The sequence below is a fragment of the Girardinichthys multiradiatus genome, chromosome 20 (genome assembly GCF_021462225.1).
Source record: "Girardinichthys multiradiatus isolate DD_20200921_A chromosome 20, DD_fGirMul_XY1, whole genome shotgun sequence".
In the NCBI taxonomy this organism is placed as follows: domain Eukaryota; kingdom Metazoa; phylum Chordata; class Actinopteri; order Cyprinodontiformes; family Goodeidae; genus Girardinichthys; species Girardinichthys multiradiatus.
The window spans coordinates 52,368,613-52,389,868 of record NC_061812.1 but is presented as its reverse complement, the minus strand read 5'-3'; the positions used below and the strand labels follow the sequence as shown (position 1 = coordinate 52,389,868).

The 21,256-nt window shown below is 41.4% G+C and overlaps 1 protein-coding gene across 1 annotated transcript; it reads right to left on the bottom strand.

The window, feature by feature from the left end:
• Positions 1 to 1,311: 1,311 nt before the first annotated feature.
• snrpe (small nuclear ribonucleoprotein polypeptide E) lies at positions 1,312 to 9,216 on the bottom strand. Its single transcript, XM_047346287.1, has 5 exons — positions 8,991 to 9,216; positions 6,900 to 6,926; positions 6,746 to 6,808; positions 6,357 to 6,435; positions 1,312 to 1,516 (listed from the first exon to the last, which is right to left on the bottom strand). Exons 1-5 carry the CDS (start codon positions 9,042 to 9,044, stop codon positions 1,461 to 1,463), a joined length of 279 nt encoding a protein of 92 aa, XP_047202243.1. The 5' UTR covers positions 9,045 to 9,216; the 3' UTR covers positions 1,312 to 1,460.
• Positions 9,217 to 21,256: the final 12,040 nt, after the last annotated feature.

The following is a 21,256-nucleotide window of genomic DNA, read 5'->3' as shown; positions in this document are numbered from 1 at the left end:
CGTAATTCCGTTCATCGATTTGACTAATACAGACAATATGGAGGGTTTTTCCAAGACCTGAAACGTGCTTGAAGCATTGAAGTTATGAAAATGATATTCACTTGCTAGATATTAATATCTATCAAATGCATTAACTTCTATTATTTGTTTTATAGTAAAAAAATAATGCACATACGTTATTTTATTCTATTACTTTTGCACATTTTCCTATCTGCACCCTACTGTGATAGTCAAGTTTATTTATTTGGCGCTTTTCAGCAACAAGGCACTCAAGGCGCTGTACATACGGAAAAACATTACAATGATACAGAAAATCTAACAGAGGTAATAATAAAAAAAAAGAGAATAGACTGATGGATAAGAAAATGAAAGGAAAATTGGACTGAAAACGTAACTAATAATGTTTAGATGGCCCAGTCAAAGGCCGCTCTAAATAAATACGTTTTTAATCTTCATTTGAAGCAATTTAGGGTTTCAGCGCTTTTACAATTTTCTGTGAGTTTATTCCAGATTAGTGGAGCTTAAGAACTAAAAGCTGCTTCTCCATGTTTAGTTCTGGTTCTGGAGAGTAGATTTGAGCCAGAAGACCTGAGAGGTCTGCCTGGTTGATACACTGACAACAAGTCTGTAATGTATTTTGGTGCTAAGCCATTCAGTGATTTATAGACTAACAGAAGTATTTTAAAGTCTATTCTCTGAGCTACAGGGAACCAGTGTAGGGACTTTAGAACCGGGCCGATGTGCTCCACTGTCTTAGTTCTAGTGAGGACGCGGGCAGCAGCGTTCTGGATCAACTGCAGCTGTCTGATCCACTTTTTAGGCAGACCTGTGAAGACACCGTTGCAGTAATCAATTCTACTAAAGATGAACGCATGAATTAGTTTTTCAAGGTCCTGCTGAGACATTAGTCCTTTAATCCTGGAGATGTTCTTTAGGTGATAGAAGGTCAACCTTGTTACTGTCTTTATGTTCCTCTGAAGGTTCAGGTCTGAGTCCATCACTACACCCAGGTTTCCAGCCTGATTGGTGGTTTCTAGCTGATACAAATAGTGATACTAATAATTGCTGTAACAAGTTAATTTCTCCATTGTGAGATCAATGAAGTCTATTTTATTTCACCATTTAAATAAATGCCTTTATTCTTTCACTCCATGTCAAACTTGGCTATATTTTGGTTTTCAACTAAATATTACTGCTCTGTATTTGGAGAAAGGAATTTGACCTAATGAGATCGTTGTAATAATGCCGTCTGCCTCTAGATGGAAGTGCAGCCCAGTGACCTATATCTCTGGAATCACACAAGTACAACTCTTAGGAAAAACAAAACTTTATTTTCAAAATGGAACCATGTGGTAGAGATAAACAATTACAAGTCATGCCATATAAACAAAACATAGACCATAAAACAAGAAAAAAAACATTTCTAGGAAAGTCCAGAATTGTAGGCATCTCGTCCATCTCTAGTTGGACACACTCTGCAGCAGCGTAATGTTGTCTCCTTTCAACATGATCCTCCCTGGGAGACGAGGCAACAAGCATGGATTCAGGAAAGCCATGTGGAGGAAGATCAGATGATGGAAAAGATGGTGACAGATAAATGGTGTCAGTTTACTTTTTACACAAAGATTACAAAATGATTTATAAATGGCACACAATCCACAATCACATGTAGACAAAATAATCAAGGACTGATGATTAAAAAGTTTAAAATTAAAAAATATATACTGATCAAAAAATAATAATTCATCATCCAAGGCATACTGTGCCTTACAAAAGTATTAAAACCCCTTGAACTATTCTAAATTTTGTTAAATTTTTTTAGAGCCCGAAGAAAGCATGCGCTAGAGGTACAGTGGTTGACCTGGCCGGAGCAAGACGGACCGGAATGGAACAGAAAATCGGACTTGTCACCGTCGACGGAGAGCGGGTCCGTCGACGGTGACGTTCGGAGTAGTCACGGAGATTGAGGAACCGTTCTCATTAATTAACATAACGGAGTTGGTCCGTCGGTCGGAACGGAACAGAGCAGGAACGGAGGCCTCCCTCTAACTGTAACAGCTTCGCAGGCAGGAAGGAGCTGGCGGTGTGGGTTTTTTTCAAATAAAGTAAATTTAAGGTTTCATGATATTTAAATTTCATAATCTCTGATTATGGTTAGTATAAGTGCGTAAATAAAAAAATAAAAACACATATACACTCAACAGCCACTTTATCAGGTACACCTGTCCAACTGCTCGTTAATTTCTAATCAGCCAATCACATGGCAGCACCTCAATGCATTTAGGCCTGTAGACGTGGTCAAGATGATCTGCTGCAGTTCAAATCAAGCATCAGAAAGCGGAAGAAAGGTGATTTAATTGACTTTGAACGTGGCATGGTTGTTGGTGCCAGACGGGATGGTCTGAGTATTTCAGAAACTTCTGATCTACTGGGATTTTCACGCACAACCATCTCTAGGGTTTACAGAGAATGGTCCGAAAAAGAGAAAATATCCAGTGATCCAGTTCTGTGGGCATAAATGCCTTGTTGATGCCAGAGGTCAGAGGAGAAAGGCCAGACTGGTTGGAGCTGATATAAAGGCAACAGTAACTCAAATAACCACTTGTTACAACCAAGGCATGCAGAAGAGCATCTCTGAACGCACAACATGTCGAACCTTGAGGTGGATGAGCTACAGCAGCAGAAGACCACACCAGGTGCCACTCCTGTCAGCTAAGAACAGGACACTTAGGCTACAATTCAGGCAGGATCACCAAAATTGGACAACAGAAGATTGGAAAAACGTTGCCTGGTCTGATGAGTCTCTATTTCTACTGCAACATTTGGATGGTCGGGTCAGAATTTGGCATCAACATCATGAAAGCATGGATCCATCCTGCCTTGTATCAACGGTTCAGGCTGGTGGTGGTGGTGTAATGGTGTGGGGGATATTTTCTTGGCACACTTTGGGCCCCTTAGTACTAATTGAGCATCATGTCAACACCACAGCCTACCTGAGTATTGTTGCTGACCATGTCCATCCCTTTATGACCACAGTGTACCCATCTTCTGATGGTTACGTCCAGCAGGATAACGCACCATGTCATAAAGCACGAATTGAACATGACAATGAGTTCACTGGACTCAAATGACCTTCACAGTCACCAGATCTCAATCCAATAGAGCACCTTTAGGATGTGGTGGAACAGGAGATTTGGATCATGGACGCTATCATGTCAATATGGACCAAACTCTCTGAGGAATGTTTTCAGTACCTTGTTGAATCTATGCCACCAAGGATTAGGGCAGTTCTGAAGGCGAAAGGGGGTCCAACCTGGTACTAGCAAGGTGTACCTAATAAAGTGGCCGGTGAGTGTAGGTGTGTATGTATATATGTATACATAAATAGGGGTTGGACAATGAAAGTGAAACACCTGTCATTTTAGTGTGGGAGGTTTCATGGCTAAATTGGACCAGCCTGGTAGCCAGTCTTCATTGATTGCACATTGCACCAGTAAGAGCAGAGTGTGAAGGTTCAATTAGCAGGGTAAGAGCACAGTTTTGCTCAAAATATTGAAATGCACACAACATGATGGGTGACATACCAGAGTTCAAAAGAGGACAAATTGTTGGTGCACGTCTTACTGGCTCATCTGATCAATTAATCAAATATATATATATATATATATTTGATCAAATATATATATATTTCAATCCACTATTTTTATTTAAATCACTAATTTTCAATTCTTATTTTTTTCTACTTGAACTATATATTTTTCCTTTGTTTAATAGTGGATTTCTTGCCGTTTTATTTTTCCTACCCCTTTTATTTCTTTGAAATTTTTTACCACTCAGACATATTTACTCTCACTCACTTAAAACTGTGCACATATATTTATATTATATTGTAGATATGTTTATACTGTTTAATTTGTATTGTATTGCACCGACTACGCCAAAACAAATTCCTTGTATGTCCAAAAACGTACTTGGCAATAAAGCTTTTCTGATTCTGATTCTGATATTTAAAACAAGTTTTTTTTCCTGAAAAATATATAATTTTTCAAATTATTTGAATGTCCTTTTACTTCTTAAGCACTGATATATTTTCCCCTCTAATAAAGCCTTGTTGTATTTTTTTACCCAACGGATTTCCCTGAGCCCATTTATTTGCATCTTTCTTTTTTACATTATTGGGTCGCTGTATTGTCATTTCCTCCTCAACATGAGGAAGAAATGTAAATATGAACGGGGCGGGACTGAGACAGAGGGGGCGGTCGTTGGACAAGCGTCACCGCCTCAGCTTCTCCACGCGACGGGACATGGGGGATTTTTTTTTTTGCGTCTCCACGCAATACTTTTGCAATCCGGCATTTTGGAGCAGCAGCACAGATGATAAACTGCTCATAAAACAAACAGCACTGATATGTGATTGATATGGATTATTTTTCATATGCAGGTTAACACGCAGTAAACAATGTGATTAAATGCTTAGGATAAGAAGAATCGTTCAAATCACGATAAAAACAAAAACACTAATGGTGTACAAAAATAAGTACCCATCATGCAGCAGCAATAAGGAAATAAAGTGTCACAGATGTGGTTTCGTGCAGCATTATTGTTCAGTAGTTTGTTTGACAGCTTGTGGATAAAAACTGTCTTTTAGTCTGATTTGAAGATCATTTTATTTAAGGCTGATTTCAAAATAAAACTCAATAAATCTCAAAACGGGTGTAGTGTTTATTTCATTTTTGCAGTTATCTGGTTTGGAAATTATCCCACAAAGTATTGCGAAATAACGCAAAGACTATTGCGTGAGAACGCAAAAAGAAAACATCCCCCCTTGTCACCTCGCGGACTCCGTATAGAAAGGCTTCATCAAGGGAAGATATTAAATAAATATGTTGTAAAATAGAAAAAAATTGAATGTACCATTAAATGTACAATTTATTTAATACATCATTAAATATTAATTTTTAATTACATCATGTAGTCTTTAAAATTATACTTAATTATTCAGTGGCACATTTAATTGCATAATAGTCCATTTCATGATATAATGGTACATTTATTGTTTCTAATGATGTATTAAATAAATAAATGGTACCTTTAATTTAATGGCACATTTAATGTTACATTTCTTTCATGTTACATTTACTTCACTTATGGGACATTCACAACATTTATTTATTTAATGATGATTTTATTGTATTAATTTTGTCCAGTTTGACCCTCCATTCTTGATGTCTGTATAGGAGGTCATGTTAGAATTTAAATCAGGTGTTCTGGAGCAGACAAACATCTAAAACTAGCAGGGAAGGGGTCCCTGAGGACCAGGGCTGTGAACCATTGAGGTACAGTTTCTAAATTATGAAGGTTTTGCCTTTTTGTCCTTTTGTTCAACAAGTACAGTTCTCTTACTAGGTGCATTTTTCTTTCGTTTCAACAACTTGAAACATAAAAGTGATGTCATTGTTCAAAGGAAACGATCACTTAATAAATAAGTAAAATACAATTAGGTACATTTTGTTTATTCAACTAAGATAGGCATGGTCTGTTTCCTTGTTTGATATTTTATTATTTCTTCATTATTATTCTTTTTACTTTAACTGGCCTTTACTACAGCTAAAAACAGGGACCTAACTGGTCCTTCAAAGAAAGAAATTACCAAAAGACTAAATGAAGAAAACTAAACTGGGAGTGGGAGTCAATTTACCAGGAGTGGGATGGGACAGGAGAGAAAATCCACTCCTGTGTCACCCTCTAGTCTGAACCCACTGTGTCTATACTGAAGCATGGTAGTCACAGTATTTTGCTGTGGGAAGTCTTTTCTTCAACAGGGGAGTTGATGGGAAGATGTTAGAGGAGAACCGATTGCAGGTTTCTGGTCCATCACCAATCTTTAAAAAGCCTGACCTGCAGATCCTGATTTATTTTTTACAGTGCCAGGTGTTATAAGGTCACAATACACCGTCAATGTTCCAGCCTTACTTTATTGAAAAACATTAAACAATACCCTCTAGATTTGTCACTAGTCGCTTCTTTGAAGAAAATGTAAAAAGTCGCCAGATGGGTTTGTAAAAGTCGCCTAAATATACCAATAGAGTCAATGAGTCGGCAACAGTGGAGTGACTATAAACTGCGCACGTGAAGATGTGGCGGATTCTCAGACCTTTGCGGAGGCAGACAAGATCAGGTTCACATGTTTCCTACTGGATATAAAACCATTTCAGCATTTATAGGCCACTGCCAGTATGAATGAATATGATAAAAAAAGGTGTGAAATGTTAATTGTAACTGATGTTGCTGCATCTCAACTTAAAGCGAGGCAGAGACCCCAGCATAAAAAGTGTCGACTAATTAGGCCTTCTTACCCAGCGGCTTCCTGTTCTTGGTCTTCATGTGGACTTCCTCAGCATCATCTAGAACCAGGTTCATGTACTCATCAAAGCCCTGAAATAGTCCAAGAGGAGAGGGTTCCAAAACAACAATGTTTCACAGGGATTTGAGGCAGAACAATTTGGTACTGCATCATAAATCTATAATCTTAGACATGCTGGACTGATGAACTGCATGATTTGCAGCATCTTTTTTTCCTTTAAATCATAGCCTGCCATACCGGTAATAGAAGTCTATTCTGACCAATTATTACGAATGCTGTCCTTTTAATAGGGTTACGTATGTCATATTTGATTTTACTTTTATTGGTTAAAATAAACATTTTACAAGCTAAATATTGTTAGAGAAACGCAAGATAACTTACAATAATGCAGCCCTCTATCCGCATGTTGACCTGCTCATACAGCCACACCTGGATTCTGGAGCGCTGGGAAGGAGAGGGGAAATCTGAGTGAGACTCATCCAGTCCAGACATTACTCCACCTCTGATTAGCAGAAAGAAAGCGGGGACTACTTACATTCTGAAGGTATCTGAAAATGAGGTTCTGAAACATCAAGTCAAGGTAAACAAATATTCAGATATAATTGTATATTTATGTCAGTCTTGTGGAGGATGGAAGCTGGTAATATTCCTGAATAGTTGACGTTTTTTTCACACTCTAGATAATTGACTAAGCCATTAAAGTTTTGTTGGGGCTGCTGTACACCCTGCAGTACTTTCCAGATGAGCCCACCTACTCTACACATGAAACAAAAGGAAGATGTGAAAATAGGCACAGCTGAAATGTTTGCCCAATGACTCCAGCAACCCTGCCTGCAAGGCCAAGCGAGTAAAGATGATGGATGAATGACATTTTTGGCCAACTCTGGGCCCTAATCTATTTGTCTTAAGACCTGAATTAAAAACTCTCTTGTTTTTGGCCAAGAATATTAAAATATTAAAAGCTTAAAACTTTCTTTTGCCAGTTAGAACAGTTCATTGTGTCGCCCTCTCTGCTTAGAAGTGTGACTCTGCTGAACAAACTACTGAGTGCAGTTATCTTAATTTTGCCCAGGTCTGGCCTGTGATGCTGTTGCCTAAAACCCCATGTAAACCATCCACTAAAAGTTCACGTACAGTTGGCCATAAATCTTATTAATTATGGGCTGTCAGTTATTTTAAAATTTGATTTTTCAACATAAACATGTCAATGAGCTTTAAAACAAAAATCATCTTTGTCATTGCAACTTGTACATTCCAAAGAAATGTGTCCTCTGCATTTATCCCATGCCTTAGGGACGGAGCGTTCTGGGGTTAAGGGTCATACTCAGGGACCCAGAGTAGCAGTCTGCGGGATTCATATTGGGTACTTGTCACCATTCTCAAAGCGCAAGCGTTCTTCTCTAACCACTAGGCTACCACTCCCTTACGCTAGTCTGAAAACAAAAATTGCACAAGTTCACATTTATTATTTACTTGCCTTCATCCAACCAGGGACAGAAATATATACACAGAGTCAAATATAATTATACATCCCATTAATATTTTTGAAACAAAGTCCCATTGTAATTACATCCCACCACACACTTTTGCGGCTATCAACAAACTTCGAGGAAAACTAGCTGGATATTTGAATACTTGCATTATTTAAGCTAATTTAACCAAGTTGGTTCCCTTGCAAAGATCTTGTGGGATCCCTGGATGTTTAAAGGTTTTAACAACCCATATAATTCAGAGGAAGCTGGAGAATTTGGAGGTAGCTCGTCTTTTTCCATTACTCCATCCACTTTGTGCAATGCGCCTGTAGCTCTGGCAGCGAAACAGCCCCACAGCATGATTGTACCACCACTGTGCTCGACACCTGGTGCAATATTCTTTGGTTTGAAACCCTTAATTTTACTCGTCAACTCTCTTTTCATTGTGGCCAAGCAGCTAATTTTTTGTCTCGTTTGACCATGAACGTTTTCCATCTTGAAAACATATAGTTTGTCCACGTGAACATCTCCTTTGGTTTCCATTGTCTCATTACAACAGTTATAAACATACTTAACTGTTGACATTAATACTGGTGTTCCTGCAGCTTCCATTGAAAATCATCTCAAACACAACAATGTTAAAATCTACGTAATCAGCGTGGAATAATTTAGAGCTGACTTAAAGTAGCCTTAATGTTTTACACAAAAAACAGTTTCACGCAGTGCAAAATTCACTCAGATTTGTTGATTTGCTTGAAATAATCGCGTTTTGATATGCCTTTTCCTTTAGCTTTAGATTTTAAATACAGCGACTTTTTCAACTTTCTGATAGATACTCAGACTGTAATACAATCTCGCTTCCTGTTAGTCTGTGATTTTGATGAGGTACCGAAATTTAATGATGCTAACTTTACGGCGGCAATACGTTTCTAATTGATACGGTCTGTAAACCTGCCCTTCGCTGCTTCTAAACTCGGACTATAAACAGACATAGAAGCGTCATTCCCCCCTACAACCATCACTCCGATTTTTTTTAAATGGCACCGAAACAAAACAGGATTAGATAGCAACAAATTAGCTAAAGGTTAGCCAAGCTGCTAACTAATGTTAGCAGCTCATTCAATAGTGTACCGTTGATCGGTTCAAAAGGATACAATGGGTTGCACCATAACCTTCTGGACCTTCTGTCCTTGTCCTCTGTACGCCATTTCTCCAACAACACACCGACGAGAGAAAAGCGATGAAACTAGCACTTTGTTACTTTACTGCTCCTTAACGTTCCCCTCACGTTGCGAGTCTACAACAATGGCGCGTTTGCTACCGCGTTCTTCTTCTTCTTCTTCTTCTGTGTTATTTTTTTGGCAGTTGGCAAATAACGTTATGATGTGCATTACCGCCACCGACTGGTATGGAGTGTGGTTCTTCATGGTTTTAAATACCGCGTTCTTCGCCTGTGTGGATGATTTGTAAAGTGAAACAGCGCCCCCGGAGGAGGGAGGACACAATTTGAAGGAGGCATTACTGCCACCAACTGGTAAGGAGTGTGGACCACATGACATCTATACATACCCCTACATACAGTAAATCCTATTATACCACTTACACTGTTTTAAACAATGTCTAATTTCATTTTCATATTAGTAAGATTCCTAACCAACTTATCTCTCTGGATCTGATATTTCCTACAATGCAAAATAATATGTTCTATTGTCTCATCTTCCCTGCAATCACATTTCCCTGTCTGATGTTTCCCTATTATAAATAAGGTTCTGTTCAATCAAGTATGTCCAATTCTAAGACGTGATATAATTGTCTCTTCTCTCCTGTTTCTTTCTGTTCTTCTCATTTCTCCAATTTTCCTTTCCTATAATACCATTGTCCTTTCCTTTCTTCTTCCCATAACCTCTGCCACCTCTCTTCCATTTTTTGTTTTATTATACCCTTTACTTCTTTTACACTAAATCTAACATTAATGTCGACCATTATCCTATTGGCGCTCTTCTTAGCCATATTATCCGCCATTTCATTCCCCTTAACCCCGTGATGTGCTGGAACCCATATAAAATAAACTGTAAGCCCCGTCATAATGATTCTATAAAGTGTTTGTTGTATTTCAATTAATATATCTTGTCTACTATCTGATTTACTATGTTGCAAACTGGCCAATGATGCACTAGAGTCTGAACAAATAATTGATTTTAATTGTCTAACATCTTCCACTCACTGAACTGCTAGAAGTAAAGCAAGCATTTCTCCTGTATAAACCGATACTCCATCACTTACCCTTTTTCCAACTTTAATATTAAATTTTGGTACAATAAAAGCTATTCCTATCCCATTTGCAGTATTTTTGATGCATCAGTATATATGCATCAAATGTAAAAGTATATATGTACATAGCTATAATACTGGTTTATGTATTCTTGTACAATATATTTATTCATAATAAAAAACTTATTTTTGTTCTTATTTTCTAATAATGATAAATCTATTTTTGCATCAGGAAGTATCCAAGGTGGTATTGTAGGTAATGGAACTATCTGACCTATATCTAATTTATCTAAATGAATTTCATTAGCTTTAGAATTTATTATCCATCCAAATCTTTTTATTTTTTATTTTTCCCAACCTGTTGTAAGCACTTTTAATGTTGGATGGTCATTTCTTTGTCCTTGTAAATTTGCCCAATAATTTAAAGATAACTGGTCCCTTCTAAATTTAAGAGGCATTTCTCCCATTTCAACTTGTAATGCTGCTATTGAAGATGTTTTAAAAGCACCTGCACATATTCTTAAAGCTCGATATTGAATATAACTTAGCTTTTGGAGATTTGTATCTGCTGCTGAATTATAGACTATTCACCCATAATCCAAGACTGACCTAATTAATCCAGTATAAATGGCTTTCAATGCCTTTCTATCAGCTCCCCACTCGGTTCCACCTAAACACCTCATTATATTTAACACCTTCCTACATTTATCATATTTTCTTAATGTGTACATCCCATGTCATTCTTTCATCAAACCACAACCCAAGAAATTTAAATTGTTTAACTCTTTCCAACTCCTGATCATATACTTTCAACTTGATTTTCCATGTAAAAAACATGATTTTAGTTTTTTCCACAGAAAACTTAAAACCCCATTTATATGACCATTTTTCTACAACTGAAATTGCCCCCTGCAGCTTCTTTACAGTAAATTTTAAATTCCTTCCCCTTTTCCACATTGCTCCATCATCAGCAAAAAGTGAAAATCCCATTCCACCCCCTACTTCCTTAAACATATCATTAATTATAACAGAAAATAATAACGGGCTTACTATGCTTCCCTGTGGTGTCCCATTTTCTATATTCAATCTCTCAGAAAACTCCTTCTCTATCCTCACTTGTATTTGTCTTCCTTCTAAAAATTCCCAATCCATCTAAACATACGACCATTTATTCCCATTGTTCTAATTTTTATTAATAACCCTTCCCTCCACATCATATCATATGCTCATTCAATATCAAAAAATACCACCACAACTCTCTTTATTCACTTGAGCCTTTCTAATCTCATTTTCTAAACATAATATTGGATCCATTGTGTTTTTCCCACTCCTGAACCCACTCTGATACATATCTCTGGCATTTATAACATCTTAGAGGAAGAGGAATGTATGGCCTAACAGGAAAACACATACACCCTTTTATTCTTTCAGGAAGAGCTGCTTGAAACTCCAACATCACTGAAAGACTTTCCACTCTTTTTCCTTCAATGTTCTCATCAATCTTTTTATTTTGCTTACTTCACTTCCATAGATACTGCGTCTGAACTTTTCCAGATCTTCACCAAAAGGAATTCCTGAGATAACTCCTCCAGCTATTTTAACCTCTCCGGAAATCTTTATCTCACTCGCCGTTTTTTTACAAATACTCTGGGTGCCCATCACTTTGTTTTTCTGTTCTTCACTCTCAACTGTAATCAATAGATTGCCATCTCTAAGAATCTTAGCAAGTATCAGCTCTCCAAACTTCTTTTTTAACTCTCTTGAGAGAGAGCTAACGGACTTAGTTGAGTACATTCATCCTCCTTCCTAAACTTTATGATCATTTTGGACTCCTCCCTCACAACCCTTTTACAAACTGCAAGATTTTCATCCAAACTATTTTCTTCTAGGCCTCGTTTACTACTTTGTGTCCCTCTCAAAGTATCTTCTTTTTTACTTCTCTCTTTTCCCGACCCTCTACTACCACACACTGGAGTCCAATCTCTAAAATTCATCTCATCATCTCCCTCATCCTCAACCTGAGACACCATTGCAGTCCAGTCACAAACTAGTTTTATACCAACCGCTCCGACGTGAGATCTGCTATTCACACTCCACCCAACTCGAGCTTCAGCCAACGGATCCCTCCAACCACCACCGGAAATGTCGACTTCTTCCCCGGCAGCCGAGCAGCGCGTCTCTTCCTGTCGTGTGTGTGTGCTGGTGGACGGCTCCAGTCACTCTGCTCGTGTTTGGGGAGAACCAATGAACAAAAAGTCATACAATTTAATCTAAGTGACCTGTGATAGAAACGTCTTTTGCAAACTTTTTGTATTTCACAAAATATTTCTCACTTGACTTTATGTTTTATATTCTTGGTTTTTTGGTTCTCTTTTCAACAGAAAAACATGATTTAACCGTCTAAAAGTTCTTATCTGTTTGGTTTCCTTCTGCCTTTATCTTCCTTTTGCCCCTTTCTAAGAATGTCTTCATGTGACCATTTCTAACAAAGAGTCAGGTGAAGTACAGATGACGCTCCCTTTCAGATCCTGTGTGAAATCTTTCTTGGATGATTTTCTACATCTGAAGGACATGCTTCCCAGATAGCTTTTAATACCTTTGGGTAGATGGAGGTGGATTGCCATTTTTGCATATTAATTACATTCTTTCTCTTTTTTTTGAGATGACTAAATACTCGTACTCGTACTCGTCATCTTCCGCTTATCCGGGACCGGGTCGCGGGGCCAGCAGATTCAGCAGAGGCACCCTGACGTCCCTCTCCCCATACACCTCTTCCAGCTCCTCCGGGTGGAGCCCAAGGCGTTACCAGGCCAGCCGAGAGACATAGTCCCTCCAGAGCGTCCTGGGCTGTCCCCTGGACGGAGGAATCCGGTATAGATGCCCGAGCCACCTCAACTGGCTCCTCTCGATGTGGAGGAGCAGCGGCTCTACTCCGAGCTCCTCTCGGATGGCCGAGCTCCTCACCCTATCTCTAAGGGAGTGCCCGGCCAACCTATGGAGGAAGCTCATTTCAGCCGCTTGTATCCGGGATCTCGTTCTTTTGGTTATGACCCAAAGTTCATGGCCGGAGGTGAGGGTAGGTAGGTTTGCTTTTTGGCTCAGCTCTCTCTTCACCACAACGGACCGGCACAGCGCCCCCATTACTGTGGCAGCCGCACCGATCCGTCTGTCAATCTCCCACTCCATTCTTCCCTCACCCGTGAACAAGACCCCGAGATACTTAAACTCCTCCACTTGAGGCAGGAACTCCCCTCCAACCTGAGGAGGACAAGCCACCCTTTTCCGGTCGAGTACCATGGCCTCGGACTTGGAGTAGCTGATCCTCATCCCAGCCGCTTCACACTCGGCTGCGAACCGCCCCAGTGCATGCTGTAGGTCTTGGCTAGAGGGGGCCAGCAGGACCAAGTCATCTGCAAAAAGAAGAGACGAAATCCACTGGTCCCCAAACCAGACCCACTCTGGCCCTTGGCTGCGTCTAGAAATCCTGTCCATAAAAGTTATGAACAGGACCGGTGACAAAGGGCAGCCCTGCCAGTGTCCAACATGCACAGGGAACGGGTCCAACTTAGTGCCGGCAATGCGGACCAAACTCCTGCTCCGCTCGTACAGGGACCGGATGGCCCTTAATAAAGGGCCCCCGATTCCATACTCCTGGAGCACCCCCCACAGGGCATCACGAGGGACACAGTCGAATACTTTCTCCTGGTCCACAAAACACATGTGAACCAGTTGGGCAAACTCCCATGAACCCGCGAGCACCCTGTAGAGGGTATAGAGCTGGTCCAGTGTTCCACGGCCGGGACAAAAACCACACTGCTCCTCCTGAAGCCGAGGTTCGACTATTGGCTGGACTCTCCTCTCCAATACCCTGGCGTAGGCCTTATCAGGAAGGCTGAGGAGTGTGATCCCCATGTAGTTGGAACACCACCACCCCAGTCTGCCAGTCCAAAGGCACTGTCCCCGACCGCCACGCAATGTTGAAGAGGCGTGTCAACCATGACAGTCCTACAACATCCAGAAACTTGAGGTACTCAGGGTGGATCTCATCCACCCCCGAAGCCTTGCCACCGCGGAGCTTTTTAACCACCTCGGTGACTTCAGCCTGGGTGATGAAGGAGTCCAACTCCGAGTCCCCAGCCTCTGTTTCCACCAGGGAATGCGTGATGGCAGGATTGAGGAGATCCTCGAAGTACTCCTTCCACCGCCCGATAATGTCCCCAGTCGAGCTCAGCAGCCTCCCACCCCCACTATAAACAGTGTTGGCGAAGCACTGCCGGACGGTTTGCCAGAATCGCTTCGAGGCCAACCAGTAGTCCTTCTCCATGGCCTCAACAAACTCCTCCCAGGTCTGAGTTTTTGCCTCTGCCACAGCCTGGGCCCCAGCACGCTTGGCCCCACGGTACCCGTCAGCCGCCTCAGGAGTCCCACAAGCCAACCACAGCGGATAGGCCTCCTTCTTCAGCTTGACAGCATCCCTTACTGCCGGTGTCCACCACCGGGTTCTGGGATTGCCGCCGCGACAGGCACTGCAGACCTTATGGCCACAGCTACGGGCAGCAGCATCGACAATAGATGCGGAGAACATGGTCCACTCGGACTCTATGTCTCCAACATCCCCCGGGATCTGGTCAAGGCTCTTCCAGAGGTGGGAGTTGAATACATCCCTGGCCGAGGGCTCCGCCAGGTGTTCCCAGCAGACCCTCACTATGCGCTTGGGCCTGCCAAGTCTGTCTGGCTTTCTCCTCCTCCAGCGGATCCAACTCACCACCAGGTGGTGATCAGTGGACAGCTCAGCCCCTCTCTTCACCCGAGTCTCCAAAACATGCGGCCGAAGGTCTGATGATACGACAACAAAGTCGATCATCGACCTCCTGCCTAGGGTGTCCTGGTGCCAAGTGCACTGATGGACACCCTTATGTTTGAACATGGTGTTCGTTATGGACAATCCGTGACTAGCACAGAAGTCCAATAATGAAACACCGCTCAGATTCAGATTGGGGAGGCCATTCCTCCCGATCACGCCTCTCCAGGTGTCACTGTCGTTTCCCACGTGGGCGTTGAAGTCCCCCAGCAGAATAATGGAGTCCCCGGGAGGGGCACTATCCAGCACCCCCGACAGGGACACCAAGAAGGCCGGGTACTCCGCACTACCGCTCAGCCCGTAGGCCGAGACGACAGTCAGAGACCTATCCCCAACCCGAAGGCGCAGGGATGCGACCCTCTCATCCACTGGGGTAAACCCCAACACGAGACGGCTGAGCTGGGGGGCAACAAGCAAACCCACACCAGCCCGCCGCCTCTCCCTGTGGGCCACTCCAGAGTAGAAGACAGTCCAGCCCCTCTCGAGGAGATGGGTTCCAGAGCCCACGCTATGCGTGGAGGTGAGCCCGACTATTTCTAGTCGATATCTCTCAACCTCCTGCACAAGCTCAGGCTCCTTCCCTCCCAGCGAGGTGACATTCCACATCCCTAGAGCCAGCCTAAGCATCCGGGGATCGGGCTGCTGAGGTCTCCACCTTCGTCCGCCGCCCAATCCTCTTTGCACCGGTCCCTCACGGTTCCCCCTGCTGGTGGTGGGCCCACTGGGGGATGGCCTAGCGTCTCTCGTTCGGGCTTGGCCCGGCTGGGTCCAGCGAGGAGCAACCCGGCCATCAGGCGCTCTCCAACGAGTCCCGACCCCAGGCCTGGCTCCAGGGTGGGACCCCGGCTCCGCCGTACTGGGCGACGTCACGTGCCTCGATATTTTAGTCCTCATGAAGGATTCTTGAACCACTCTTTGTCTGACCCGTCACCTAGATGACTAAATAGTACTGATAAAAAAAAACTATTTTAAAATCAGCTCGTGAGTGCAAAATGTGCTCAACTATTTAACCACGACTTTTTATAGTTTCAGGAAACTGAAACAATGTATTTTAGCAACAGACTACTAATTACAACATCTCTAAGTATTAAAATCAGATTCTTTTAATCAGGTAGCCGTTTTTAATTGCTTGAATAAATAATCGATCAGCATGAAATAACCTACAAACAAACAGGCAAACAAATACTAATAAGATTCCTAATAAGAAGAATCATTTTATTGTGAAATAAATGTCAAATGTCACCCTTGACTGGGTTTTATGGTGAGATGCACGTAGCTATTTTATTTGTGTCTTAAACACTCCTTCCGACTGATTGTAATGTGAGCAAGTCTACACAGAATGAAAAGAGTACACATTGCTTGTCTCCATGTGAATGATTCAACTAGCCCTGCAGGGTCACTAAAAATGTAGGATTTGATGGTACTCTGGGGGAACTTCAGAGACTTCTCAACAGCTCTGTCGCTGACTTGTTTGGAGAGGTCCTTGGTTTTCATGGTGTGATGCCTCCTGCTTAGGCAAGGCAAGTTTATTTATATAGCAAATTTCAGTAGCAAGACACTTAAAAGTTCCATACATGAATAACAAAAAAAAAAAAAAAAGAGAATAGAATGATGGATAAGAAAATGAAAGGAAAATTGGACTGAAAACGTAACTAATAATGTTTTAGATGGCCCAGTCAAAGGCCACTCTTAACAAATACGTTTTTAATCTTCATTTGAAGCAACTTAGGGTTTCAGCGCTTTTACAGTTTTCTGGGAGTTAATTAGTGCAGCATAAGAACTAAAAGCTGCTTCTCCATGTTTAGTTCTGGTTCTGGTTCTGGAGAGTAGATTTGAGCCAGAAGACCTGAGAGGTCTGGGTGGTTGATCCACTGACAACAAGTCTGTAATGTATTTTGGTGCTAAGCCATTCAGTGATTTATAGACTAACAGAAGTATTTTAAAGTCTATTCTCTGAGCTACAGGGAACCAGTGTAGGGACTTTAGAACCGGGCCGATGTGCTCCACTTTCTTAGTTCTAGTGAGGACGCGGGCAGCAGCGTTCTGGATCAACTGCAGCTGTCTGATCCACTTTTTAGGCAGACCTGTGAAGACACCGTTGCAGTAATCAATTCTACTAAAGATGAACGCATGAATTAGTTTTTCAAGGTCCTGCTGAGACATTAGTCCTTTAATCCTGGAGATGTTCTTTAGGTGATAGAAGGCCGACCTTGTTACTGTCTTTATGTTCCTCTGAAGGTTCAGGTCTGAGTCCATCACTACACCCAGATTTCGAGCCTGATTGGTGGTTTCTAGCTGTGTGCTAACTTTTAAACACTCTTCCCTTGGTCCAAAAAACATTATTACTTCAGTTGGTTCTGGTTCTGGATATGCAGAGTAGCTGAAGAATATTTTGGCACATCCATGCCAATATTTCTTCTAAATATTTACCCAGTGCTTGAATGGGTTCATGGTCACCTGGTGACATCGTAACGTATAGCTGTGTGTCGTCTGCGTAGTTATAATAACTTATGTTGTTGTTTATTAAAATCTGAGTTAGGGGGAGCATGTAGATATTGAATAGGAGGGGCCCTAAGATGGACCCTTGGGGAACGCCACATGTGATTTTTGTGTCTCTAATGTAAAGTTACCTACTGACACAAAAAAGTCCTTGTCCTTCAAGTAGGATTTAAACCAGTTGAGTGCTGTATCAGAAAGGCCGACCCAGTTTTCCAGGCGCTCTAATAAAATGGAGTGATCAACAGTGTTGAATTCTGCACTAAGGTCCAATAATACCAGCACCGTGGTTCTTCCACAGTCTGCATTTATACAGATGTCATTGAACACCTTGATAAGAGCAGTCTCTGTACTGTGGTGAGCAGGAAGCCTGACTGGAAGACATTGAAGCGGTTGGTCATTGTTAGGAAGTTGTTTAACTGTTGAAACACAGCTTTTTCAATAATCTTACTGATGAAGAGGAGGTTTGATATAGTACACAGCTGATAGTCCTACTGAATAGACTGTTAGAATTTGTATTATGGCAAGAAAAAAGCAGCTAAGTAAAGAAAAACGAGTGGCCATCATTACTTTAAGAAATGAAGGTCAGTCAGTCCGAACAATTAGGAAAACTTTGAAAGTGTCCCCAAGTGCAGTCGCAAAAACCATCAAGCGCTACAAAGAAACTGGATCACATGAGGACCGCCCCAGGAAAGGAAGACCAAGAGTCACCTCCGTTGCGGACGAAAGGTTCATCCAAGTCACCAGCCTCAGAAATTGCAGGTTAACAGCAGCTCAGATTAGAGAACAGGTCAATAAAAGAAAAGTGTTTTTAATACAAAAAACGTCAACCTTCAAATAATCATGTACAGTTATGCACTCAATACTTGGTCGGGAATCCTTTTGCAGAAATGACTGCTTCAATGCGGCATGGCATGGAGGCAATCAGCCTGTGGCACTGCTGAGGTCTTATGGAGGCCCAGGATGCTTCGATAGCGGCCTTTAGCTCATCCAGAGTGTTGGGTCTTGAGTCTCTCAACGTTCTCTTCACAATATCCCACAGATTCTCTATGGGGTTCAGGTCAGGAGAGTTGGCAGGCCAATTGAGCACAGTGATACCATGGTCAGTAAACCATTTACCAGTGGTTTTGGCACTGTGAGCAGGTGCCAGGTCGTGCTGAAAAATGAAATCTTCATCTCCATAAAGCTTTTCAGCAGATGGAAGCATGAAGTGCTCCAAAATCTCCTGATAGCTAGCTGCATTGACCCTGCCCTTGATAAAACACAGTGGACCAACACCAGCAGCTGACACGGCACCCCAGACCATCACTGACTGTGGGTACTTGACACTGGACTTCTGGCATTTTGGCATTTCCTTCTCCCCAGTCTTCCTCCAGACTCTGGCACCTTGATTTCCGAATGACATGCAGAATTTGCTTTCATCCGAAAAAAGTACTTTGGACCACTGAGCAACAGTCCAGTGCTGCTTCTCTGTAGCCCAGGTCAGGCACTTCTGCCGCTGTTTCTGGTTCAAAAGTGGCTTGACCTGGGGAATGCGGCACCTGTAGCCCATTTCCTGCACACGCCTGTGCACGGTGGCTCTGGATGTTTCTACTCCAGACTCAGTCCACTGCTTCCGCAGGTCCCCCAAGGTCTGGAATCGGCCCTTCTCCACAATCTTCCTCAGGGTCCGGTCACCTCTTCTCGTTGTGCAGCGTTTTCTGCCACACTTTTTCCTTCCCACAGACTTCCCACTGAGGTGCCTTGATACAGCACTCTGGGAACAGCCTATTTGTTCAGAAATGTCTTTCTGTGTCTTATCCTCTTGCTTGAGGGTGTCAATAGTGGCCTTCTGGACAGCAGTCAGGTCGGCAGTCTTACCCATGATTGGGGTTTTGAGTGATGAACCAGGCTGGGAGTTTTAAAGGCCTCAGGAATCTTTTGCAGGTGTTTAGAGTTAACTCGTTGATTCAGATGATTAGGTTCATAGCTCGTTTAGAGACCCTTTTAATGATATGCTAATTTTGTGAGATAGGAATTTTGGGTTTTCATGAGCTGTATGCCAAAATCATCCGTATTAAGACAATAAAAGACCTGAAATATTTCAGTTAGTGTGCAATGAATCTAAAATATATGAATGTTAAATTTTCATCATGACATTATGGAAAATAATGAACTTTATCACAATATGCTAATATTTTGAGAAGGACCTGTAGCCCATGGGGAAAAATAACCTTTTAAAAATAAAAGCTGACTTTAAAAAAATGACATTCTGAAATAAAAAAAACAGCTGGAATTACATAAAAATAGCCTCAACAATAATTTCAATTATTGGGCAAAAATGTATGATAAAAAAATAAAAGCTGATTTTTAAAGGAAAATGAAATATATTTCATAATAATGTAAGGACTATCATTGATTAATTCATATTTATCAAAATTATAATAAAAAATAATCATTCCGGAAAATAGTTTTCTCAACTAAAAATCATTGCTTACGAATACAAATCAGAGATGTCCAGGGGTTGTGATTATGGGTACAAAGCACTTAATGATAACAATTAGTTAATTATCATTAATAATTGATAACCACGCTAAATGTCACTGTTTATTCAGCTGCTCCACCATGGTGGGGTAACTTTGACCTTATTTTGACAGATAAATTCCTGTTGCACGACATAAACACAAACGCTTTTCTTTATATATGTGAACATTTAGCAACCATATAGCCCTGATACAATTACTATTCTGGTCTGAAAACCTTCATCTAACTAACAAGCACTATTCTACACAAAGGGGATAAAATGACCACCTAACAATAATGATACAAGAAAAAATATATGCGCATTGAGTGTCTATGAAGATCAAACCAGCAGTTATACGGACACAACGTGCAACTTGGGTTAACTTGGAAAAAAGCTCTCCTGGTGTACTGATGTCTCAATGTTCGGCGATCAGCTGCTAGTAGTGGGCTGCGCCCTTTGACACTAGCAGCTGATCGCCCCAAATCTCGAGCAAAGGGTCATAAAACTCTGAGGCGGGAACTCAGTGGAAAAACTGCAGTAATAAAACTGGGACAAACAACAAGGTGTCTCCTTGGAACTAAATAAATCTTCTGATAATTCATCTTGTATCAGACAGATTTCCAACTTTCAAGTTCTTCCGGGAATGGCCGTGCGGAGGAAAAAAAGTAACTCGATTTTTTCAACCATTTATTAATCATCAGAAGTCTCGAAAATATCTCATCTTCACAGAAAATCTGTGCAAAGGGTCCGCTGAGAAACACCTTGATATTGAGACCAACTTTATTCAGCAGACGCATGAAATCCTCCTTCAATACTGATTTTTTTCTTAGCTACGTCATGCATGGCTTCAAAGTGCATGATAGGTTTTTCTAGGGTTGGGCGCTCTTCTGGGACTGCCAGAATATTCTCTGAGATATCGGACACCATGTTACTGGTAACAATCATAACGTCTTAAATTTTCCCCCTAAAATATTTCAGTGTGATTTACCAATTGATTTGTCAAAGTTTTTGCTCACAGAAAAGGTGGAAAATGTATTTTACACCACAAAAAGAATTCCTTTTAAAAGGGCTATATAGACTTTACATTCATAGTGGGCCAGTTTAACAAAATTTTGTTTAAAAAAACCCTGTATTTTATGTATATTATTTCATTGTTAACTAGAGGCCTTGCGGCTGGATTATCAGTGAGAAATAATAGTAACGGCAGAGGAAGTAGCAGTTGATTTATTCAGGCGCACACCATCAAGCCCAACAGGCCCCTTAACAAGACACAATTGCAGCCTTAAATA